Source organism: Pinus tabuliformis, chromosome 8 (assembly GCF_031772625.1).
Source record: "Pinus tabuliformis cultivar Carrire ecotype Pingquan chromosome 8, CPIR1, whole genome shotgun sequence".
Taxonomy (NCBI): Eukaryota; Viridiplantae; Streptophyta; class Pinopsida; order Pinales; family Pinaceae; genus Pinus; species Pinus tabuliformis.
In genome coordinates, this window is record NC_142294.1 from 319,325,563 (window position 1) to 319,335,856 (window position 10,294).

General features: G+C 35.9%; 1 protein-coding gene across 3 annotated transcripts; it reads right to left on the reverse strand.

Annotated features, from left to right (window-relative positions):
• Positions 1–1,156: 1,156 nt before the first annotated feature.
• LOC149235420 (glutathione S-transferase L3-like) lies at positions 1,157–9,910 on the reverse strand. Of its 3 annotated transcripts, none has more exons than XM_089372106.1 (6): positions 9,451–9,910; positions 9,283–9,348; positions 9,107–9,167; positions 8,896–8,979; positions 7,856–8,010; positions 1,157–1,665 (listed from the first exon to the last, which is right to left on the reverse strand). In XM_089372106.1, the coding sequence occupies exons 1-5, from the start codon at positions 9,459–9,461 to the stop codon at positions 7,858–7,860; spliced, it is 375 nt and encodes a 124-aa protein (XP_089228232.1). In that variant the 5' UTR covers positions 9,462–9,910; the 3' UTR covers positions 1,157–1,665; positions 7,856–7,857. The 3 variants fall into 3 exon arrangements, with proteins under 3 accessions (XP_089228232.1, XP_089228233.1, XP_089228231.1); XM_089372107.1 differs by lacking the exon at positions 1,157–1,665 and having other exon boundaries at positions 7,788–8,010; positions 9,451–9,538; positions 9,850–9,905; XM_089372105.1 differs by lacking the exon at positions 1,157–1,665 and having other exon boundaries at positions 7,788–8,010.
• Positions 9,911–10,294: the final 384 nt, after the last annotated feature.

Below are 10,294 nucleotides of genomic sequence, written 5' to 3' on the forward strand. Positions count from 1 at the left end.
GTAAATGGATAAAATCCATCCCCTGCCACTGCAACAATAATACACCATATATCACCTTCCCATTAAAACTGAGAATGAGCTGCAAGTAAACTGTGAGAATGTGGATGCCTCATAAGCATGGAGTTAAGTTTGATCCCTGAGCTTTGCTACAATTCTCAACTGTAGAAATATTGAAATTCTTAAGAAGACTTTGGCCATTTCATAAGCAGCTGAGTTGACAGCAGAGTTTGTCTGTTGCTGAGTCCCAATCATAGAGATGTCTATATGAGTTATGTCAATGTCTAAGTAGAGTTGTTGAATATGGAATGTGGGTGTAAGTCCTCATCTCTGTCCAACTTATGTCAAAGCAAGGATGCTACATAGGAAGAAAGAATTGGTTAATCGGTTGTGGATGATGGCATTTTTTCTAGAAAATGCAATACCTTCATCATTGATGGTCTCTTTTGAGGGGAAGCAGAAGCACAATTCAATGCAATCCCCACAGACACTGAGATTTCTTCCCTTCCTTCAACATCTGGTCGAAGAGTAGGATCTATGATGTGCAAAAGGCGATACTTGTCATCTACAAAGTTTTGACCCTATGCTGCAAAATCCTTATCTGAAGGCCAGCATGCACAGAAATGCCCTCAATAGGTGTGATGTCAGTTTGACAGACAAGAAGCTGCCTTTACTTTTATAATTTCGAAAAACAATGTGATAGAATGAATAAAATATCATAAAATATCATAGACTGAAATGAACAAAATTATAATAAAATATAATATAATAGACTGAAATGAATAAAATTAAAATAAAATATTGAACAAAGAAAGTAGTAATCTTTCCATACAAGTAAAATTTAGTAGCTAATATTGCAGAGGGAAATCCCATCATATTACAGAATTAAATCCCATCCTATTACAAGTAAAACTGAGAAATTTCATATACCACAATACAAGTAAAACTGAAACCAATCTTGTAGAGTGAAATCCCATCATATTACAGAATGAAATCTCATTCTATAGGATTTACTAGGGTCATTACAGAGAAAATAAACATAAGTGGAGAGCTGATTCACAAGGCATGACATGGACTCTGTAGAGTGAATCCCCTAATCTTGTAGAGTGAATCCCATCATATTACAGAATGAAATAGAATTCTAAAGGATTTACCAGAAACATTACAAAGATCGCTATCACAATGGAGAGCTGCTTCACAAGGCAGGACATGGATTCTACTTACAGGATGTAAGCCCTTCATTCACCACAGAAACTCTTGTTGTTGAAGATGAGAAGCAGCACAAAAGTTAGTCATTCCACATCTACTTCAAACTTACAACAATATTAACATCCTGCAAATATTCTCATCTATGAGGAGCTTTGGGGGCCTATAGATTACAAGAGAATAGCAGAAATTCTTCACCAAACATGTTAGTAGCGTACTGATCATCTTGGTTGTTGGAGACAGAACTGGTGTTGAAGCTCTCTTTCCTCACAAACCCGGCAGGGGCTTTCTTGTCATAATTCTGAGTAGAGAAAGGTTGGGTAACCGAGCTGTATGGCACGTATGGCCACAGTTGTGCATGCTTCCCAGTGCGTTTCACTTTCTTCAGTACATTGTTCAGCTTCACATATCCCATGACTGTCACTTTCTGCATCTTTCTATTTATATACACCATTTGAACTCCTGCACAAAATGTCCCACAGAAGAGAAACAAAAGTTATTACAATCATCAAAACCCCAGCTTATATTAACGTAGAAAAGAAAATGATGGGCCACTTTGGCCTGTGGCTTAGAGGTAGATCTCGGTAGTAACAGGTGACAAAAGTTAGCATCTCCTTACAGAAATCAGTAACAAAGCTAATGGATTGGTAATGAGCAAACATAGATCCTGAGGTGCAACTTTTCAAAATCCCAAAGCTAAAAAAAATTGGTAAAACAGAGCAAACATGAACTCTGAGCTGAAAAACTGAAGAAACTTTAAAGAATTAATCAGCACACAAGTAGTGAACGCTGAAAGCATTTGCAAGGCAGTGTATCATTCTTCCACTTTGATCCGCATTTCCACCATATGTGTCAGTTCTCCTTGTGGTTTAAATAACCAAGCAATGCCTCTTAGTTTTCCAGTATTGAACAACAAATTTCAATGACAGTTTCACCAGAGGCGAGGGAAAGATTTTAGTTAAGTAGTTTTTAAATACTAGGTTTCCCTGAGCTAGATACATTTGAAGAAACATCTTTGTTAAGCCATGGAGAATTAGTATGTAGATTTGCTTTTCAACTGAAAATACTTAGGGATCCATATGCACACAATAAAGATATCATAACCTACAGCTATAATTTACTGTATGTGCTTTTGTGAAGATGGACATTGCAGTTCATAAGATACTTTTGTTTGGAATTAAATAATCAAATAGCCATTTGGAAGATGGAAACAAGTATAAGAGTTTGACACAAGCTACATTGAGGATTTGAACAAGTATCTTTGAGATGGGTTGCTCTTCATTTGAAATTAGGTTTTATATCATAAACCACTTGTGAATTTGCTTAGCAACTTGGAAGGCTACTCAACATAGTTATTAAAGAAATTAAATTAATAAGATCTTCCACAAATGTTTTACATCATAAACCACTTGTGAATCTACTTAGCAACTTGGAAGGCTACTCAACATAGTTTTTAAAGAAATTAAAGTAATAACATCTCCCCATGACCTCTGTAACAACGACTATGGAAATATAGTGTCTCACCCCTATGCATGAGTGAAATTGGTCTGAAATTTGTTGCACATAATATGCCTATATAGAAGGTTCACATAAAGAAAGACAATATGGAAGGTTCCTTGTGGCTGCTAGACTCAATGTCTGTGATATTATAACCTTTCTTGATCACTGATATACCTAGTCTTTATTTTCATTTTTACAAAATTGAAAAACACAAAATCCCAATACCACACATAATTCTCACAAATTTAAATTTAATTCCTTTTGACAAAATTTAATAACATGGAAAACCCAAAACCACACAAAATTTTCACAACTTAAAACTCTAGCAACTTTGAACAATTCTCTTACAAAAAACCAATATTACACTAAATTCTCACAACTTAAATTCTAGCAATTTGAATTCTCGAAACTTAAAATTTAAGAACTTTAAATAGGTACTTGCTACTTTGTAGCTACCCTTGTTTAATAATAGCAGAGGACTCTATGAAAAAAGTGGTAGATAACCCTTTCTCACTAAATATTTTTCTTGGATGAAAGATTAAAAGTGTGTTTGAATTTTTTTTATATGATAAAAAGGATTAAGTAATTTTTCCATTAGTCTATGACACGTAGTTGATATTTAGAGAAATTAGAAGAGAATGACTTAAGAATTTTATGCAGACCTTTAGAAAGTGAATACAAGTTGTATTTCTCAAGTGCACCATCTATATAAGGTGGTTAAATAGTGTGCAAGACAAGTTTGATTCCAAGCATCAAATGAAAAGGGAAGGAAATATTTAAGTATCACTCAACCTTCTTATATTTATGAACACACTATTTGACCACAAAAAGGTAATAAGAAAATATTTATTGAAATATTAGTGAGACAATCATATCAGCTGAAAAAAAGATAGTTCTGTGATGAGACTTATCCTACCAAAAAACATTGAATGAAAAGGAAAGGAAACATTTAAGTATCACTCACCCTTTTTATATTTAAGAAGACACCATTTTGACAATATAATATATATATATATATATATATGAAAAATAAATTATTAAAATATTAGTGAGACAACCATATCACCTGAAAAAAATTCATAATTTCGTGGTGAGACTTATCCTATCAAAAAGCAATTATAGGATTAATACATCACATTAAAGTGATAACATTGACATTAAATTATATTTTGAAATGAAGATCTAAAAAAGATTTAAGAAACAAATGTAATGTTAATGAAAAGTATTGGCCACATAATCTAATAGTTTGGACAAGCCATCCTTAGATAGTGAAAGGTAAGGCATGGTTATATAGTGTAAATACGAGAGATTGATTATTGTTAAAATGGAGCTGCACACTATTTCCCAGTTGATGTGTGTAAGTTTGGAACTATGATCCTTTATTAATTAGTAATGCACTTGCAAAATAGACTTCAAACCTATGTTTATTTAACAATAAAAATTTATTGGGACAAAATATGATACACGACTTCTCCAAAATGCTTAAGATGTGCTCTTTAGAAAAACTTTACAGCTGAATTTTAAAAGGTCAGATTGTGAAGTGAAAGGATTTAATGTGCATGTCAAAACATTATTGCCAAAGTTATCAGAACCACACAGGTCAAGAACCAAAATTTCCAAAATCACAAAATAAACTGTACTTACCAAAAAAGTAGATTAAAACATTGGGCAACCGAAAAATACATAAATTCCCATGGATCAGCGTCATCCAGTAAAGTTGGAAAACACAGCTCCAAACCAGTTTAGGGGCAAAATTGGTCTGAATCAGAACTGAACAGTTTTCATAACTATGGTTCATGCAAGCTGGTAAGTGACGTACATCAGACGGTCATCGATTAAAGCTTGGTGGATTGGACCATCGAATTTCAGAAAGAGATAAAACGAGAATGACTGGAGCCGGTGGAGTCACCAGGAAGATTCTGGCCTTGAAAAGTATGGCAGTTTGGACAGTGCAGCGCTAACCATGTGCACAACTATCTCAACGAGCTTGCAGACCAAGTAATAAGGATCACAAGACATAAGGACGAAGATGCTGAACAAGCATATGAGATAGTACACCAAAAAGTGAGTCAGTAGGAAGGATTTGCACCTTTTTTTCAATATCTTATTACAATATGCCAATGTGTAACCTTACAAGAAATATTGTAGTTTAAGACCCAAGTTCTTTTGAAGAAGCTGGATTATATGGGAAATTGTGCATTGACCCAATTTTTTCAATATAGGGAAACTTTAGCAAGAAACATGGTAATTTGAGCAAGGTAATGCATCTTAAAATATATCTATAAATCCCAGCCTAGTGTGCTATACCCAGTGATGGTTTAATACGGAGAGAAACATACTATATCCAGTGAATTAGAATCCATCGTAGAAACCTCATAAAACTCATCCTCAAATTCACAAGAAAAGAAAGACTAGTGAATAGTTGAAGAAAATCAAGAAAGGTATCCCAATTCCAATTTCAGGAAACTCTTAAAACACTCACAACTTAATGCTATGGAAAAAGATCTTAGAGTAAGGTGGCTGCTTTTCACTTCTAGCCCTAAGAATGAGAAAATGGTGAAAATTATTGATGGTCATCCTACTAACTAATAACCATCAAACTCTACCTTGCCATTGGGCTTACTTTGGTATCAGACATGGAAGCTCCTCAAAAAAGAGAGACGAATCCAAATTCGTGACCCCAACCATGCATCCTGCTTTCTATGTCCTCTATTGAGCCCCCGAGAGCAAGTCAGTATTTCCATACTCTTAATTTTCAGATTTGATAAGTTCAAAAGCTTGCCATCAAATATCTAATTCCACATCATCTAATGAAAAAGAAGTCAGTCCTTACAAAGTGAATAAAACGAAATTGGCACAAAGTGCTCAAGCAATTAAGGACCAGGAAATCATTAAAATAGCAAAGAACAAGAAAAACACAACAGGGTTATTGTGGCCTTAGCAATGTTCACATGTCAAGAAAATCAAATCATGACATAACTAGTCAGTGTCATTGGAAGATGTTTACACCATGATTGATAAGGATGATTCAATATTCATTCAGGTTATGAAAGAGACGTCATTAAATTGGAGAAAGATCACTTGCAAAACCGTGGGAAAAAGTTTAGGTCCTTCAAAATTGTTCTCGAGATACTCAAGTAAATCGGGCAAAGCTACAGAGGAAGAAGAAACAGAGAGCAATTGTCAGGACTCAAAACCGATTGATCAGTTCTCTGTTACAAGTATCAAATCGGCACAGGTAACTTAGATCTCTAAAGGAAATCTTCTCTGGCAGTAAATATTAAACACAACCGTGATTGATGTGTTTGTTTGGATTAATCGGTTTTATCTTGCACTTTATATATCTTTTTTTTTTATTAATAAGAATACGAATTTATAATAGAATATAAAAACTGGTCAGATTAGTTAGGTGTAGTGGACAGTTAGAAGAGGCTTGCTTGAGATCAACTCCCCTCTCTGCCTACCTGTCATCTTGTAAGCCACACGATTATATGTTAGACGTTGATTCTTGATTCAAAAGGGTTGCCCAAACGGTTTGGGCGTTTCATTTGGCATCGAATAGTTTCATCCGGGCAGCTGGGTTTGTGCCTAATTGTTCATCATTTTGTGCTGTTATTGCCGCCTATGGAAGATTGGGTTCCAGAAAGTACTTCAAAGTTCAAACTGTAGATGGTTTTAAAAACTTAAAAAGAGAACCTATCCAAATAGGAGATCAGATGATCAAGACATGGCAGTTTAAAAGCCATACCAAAAGCATGTTTCTACTACGGCCGTGACTATTATTTCAAAATTTTGGCTGTTTTTCATAAGAAAATTCTAGGTTTGAATTACCCATTGGAAGTCCATATTCTTAGCTTCGTATTGAATCTTGATAATATCATATGTTTTATTTGGGATGTATAATGAAAGAAGTTACTGATAATTTCAAATTGGATGAGCACATTTTTAATTTCAGGACATGAAATTTTTTATATATTGCATATCTCATAACTTTTGATAGACTATCGAAATTGAAGGCAATCCAACACGACTTGAAAGTTAAATTCTGCGACGACAATATGCTATATTATTTGTTATAATTCTGAGAGATGTTCAACGAGTTGCATTTTTTGAAGGCTGCCATTCTTTTTCAGCTTCAAGATCGCTGAGGAAATGGGAAAACCACCATAATTTCAATTTGGGGCAAGCAAATCAAGTGCCGTGTTTTACTGTTTCATGAAACAACTCAAATCAACTTGCATACACATTCTTAGTCTCACATTTGTATTATTAAGGGAGATTTAGTGAGTGCAACTGATCTTTTATTTTTTGTATGAAATCCTAGCTTGGAAAAAATGTTGAAAAAACGAACACATATTCAAGCAAGGCTAGGATGGAAATGTTGGAATAAAAGATGGATGCATGTGACAAGTTTATTATTTCAATTGGCATAGAAAGAGAAAATAAATGCATGGTCAGGTTTGGGACTGGCTTGTGAAGAATGATATGTAGACATCATCCAACCATGTGAACATAATTACTTTTAGCTTCTGGTTCTGGTTGAAAAAAAAATCACATTTTCAAGGAAGGCTATGATGGAAACCTTGGAAAAAATGATGGATGTATGTGACAGGTTTATTATTTCAATTGGCATAGAAAGAGAAAATAGATGCATGGTCGGATTTGGGAGTGTTTGTGAAGAATGATATGTAGACATCATCTATGTGAATATAATTACTTTTAGCTTCTAGTTCTGAATATAGTCCTCTGTATGATGAATCTCCATGTGAATAGGATTTAGAAGAGGTAACGAAGATCTCTTAACTTCTCTTTGATGGAATTCTCACCTTTTATCATAAATTTTCTGATCAGCATCATGTATTGTTTGAAAAAGAAACAAAAGTCATTGAAGGTGGTCATGGGCAAGTGGTGAAAGAGTGTTTTTAACTTTTTACCTTGAATCACCTCCATTGGTAATGTTGTCACCAGCAACACATTTGTCATTTTACACCTATGTGGATTGACAGTGTTGGTTACCCAATTCCAAATGTTTTGCTTGAGCCATACTTGGATCTTTGTGATCCTATTGATTGTTTTCAGCAGAGTAGAGTGAATATCCATTCATTAAAGTAGATTGTTTTATTAGATTACATGCATTTGGATGAGTGCATACCATCATGTCCAACCCTGAAGGGTTAGCTCAGTCAGTTGAACCATCACTTGCAAAACCGTGGGAAAAAGTTTAGGTCCTTCAAAATTGTTCTCGAGATACTCAAGTAAATCCAGACTCTCTCCTGTGGCCTTGCCATTGTGCTCAAGAGAAGGAACCTGAAAAATTGAAAATAGCGAGTTATTTGCAAGTTCCGCTCTATATCTTGCAGACATTTGGCCCTTTTGTAACATTTGACATTTGGCACTTCTATTTCTGCACATTCCTTGCTTGAAAGATTAGTGATGATCACACAAAAACACACAAGCAATAGGTCTTCCTAGCTGACTAGGAATGTTAAAAGCAATCCCAAATCTGTGTTGGTCTTTCTTATTCCGTGCCCAAATTGTAAAAGGATAAAACCGTGATGATCAAAAACTCATTGCAGCCTCTCAAGCAACAGTGAGAGGATGGCTCATAAACTTGGAGTAGCATTTGAACTCTAAGCTTCAAACCTATCAGGACACAGTGAGAAGTGTGTGGATCTTAAGCTTGGAGTTGCATCTGAACCCTAAGCAACAGTGTGTTATCTCATAAATCACTTATTAATTCAAGTTACATCTGACAACATACTAATTTGTAGCCAGCACAATGCACATATAATAAAAGATTTGGGTTTGTGGCAAGACAGACCCCAAATTTGGCAAGGTAATAACCTTATCCAGCTCATGCAATAACCCTATGATCCCCACCCCAATTTACTTGGTCATAGATCAAATCTACTGAGCCAAACAGAATACTCTATCAATTAACAAAAGGTTGCTAGACTGCTGGTTAATGTGCAAGCGTGTTCCCTTTTACCTGAGCTAAGGTAAAACGAGGACCAACCCATCTAATTTCTCTTTTGCATCTACTTGGATCAGGATAAGAAACTAATAGCAAAGTTTTTACACTACAGGCCCTAATTACATAGCAATTAAACCATGACCCAAATAGCGGATCCAACTGCCCTTGAGTAACTAAAAGTAAAATAAAATTAGATAAACATAGAAACAAGTGCCAACCTTGTTCGGAGGATAAACTTTCTCCTTGTACCATGCTGGCATGTCTTGCAAATCAATCGTAACTATCTGAATCTCACCAAGACCCTGCATTTTATTTTCAATCGTTTCAGACCCTGCATTTTCTTTTCAATCGTTTCAGTCATTGCATAATGGTATCTTATATCAGTAGAAGAACTACCCACACAAAATAGGGGATCAACATGATAAAAACCTTGATGTTCCTGGCACTCCAAACTCGCTGGGCATATGGGCATGTCACACTGATATACAATCTGCAAACCCCAGATCAATTTCAGTATTTAATCGCTAAACAGAGTATGATACTATACACATTCGAACAGAAAGTGATGATTTAGATACAGTAACGATAAAAATTTAGCTACCCACCTGGTCGTTCCATCAAACAATGGAGGAGGCTCCGATTTGGACGTGAGAGCGGGTGGAATTGCATAGCTGCAGTCAAGCAACACGATGCCACAGAAAATATTTTGGTAAATCGGGTACAAGTTTGGATATAATAAATTAAATATATAATCAAACAATGTATCGACTTACAGTGCTGCCATCTTAACCTGGTTGCAGTGTTCTGGTAATCATCATAGCCGTTTTCAAACCACCCCCTGCAGTGTTCTGAGAGACCTTACTGCATACATGATTGTTTCCTTTAGATCTCTATGCTTCCTATTACCATGGAATATTGACAAAGTTACAATAAACCCATTGAAAGACATCACTGTCAACATGAGCAAATATCCCAGCCCTGCATTCAGACCAAAAAGGGCGGATTCCATGACCCTAAATCCAAGTGCTCTAAGGTTTCTTCCAATCAGAGGAGCATTGAGGTCCAAGGCAGCTTTACCACTCAGAAAATCCCCTTGAAACGAGACCGCAGATTGACAATATAGTCATGAAATACAGAAAAAAGCAATACAGCAAGAAGGGTAAGCGAGTAACCAAGGCATGATTGAGTCTTCCAGCCGTTGAACAACAGCTCCTGCAGTAAAAAAACATTATGTGCATCAAACTCTTTTCCACAATTTCCCTGGAAATGCCCCTAACAGATCCAGGGCCTGGTCCTCCATATTGAAATAGATACAAAGCAGATCATTCCGATACGGTATATTCTTCTCCATCCAAGACTGCCCCCTCCAGCATGTATACAGAAACGCTCAAATGCAAGCTTGAAATCAGAAATATACGCCTTGATTTTCATCTTCAGAGGTTTTCTTTGCACATCAAAAACCGCTGCTGACCCATAAAATTTCGCTGTGTCGCTTGAGACCTCAGGCCGAACGACCCAATTTCGCTGTGTCGCTTGAGTACCCAATTTCGCTGTGTCGCTTGAGACCTCAGGGCGAACGACTCTGTTGCAGTGATCCGATGGCTGGAGATGATTTAA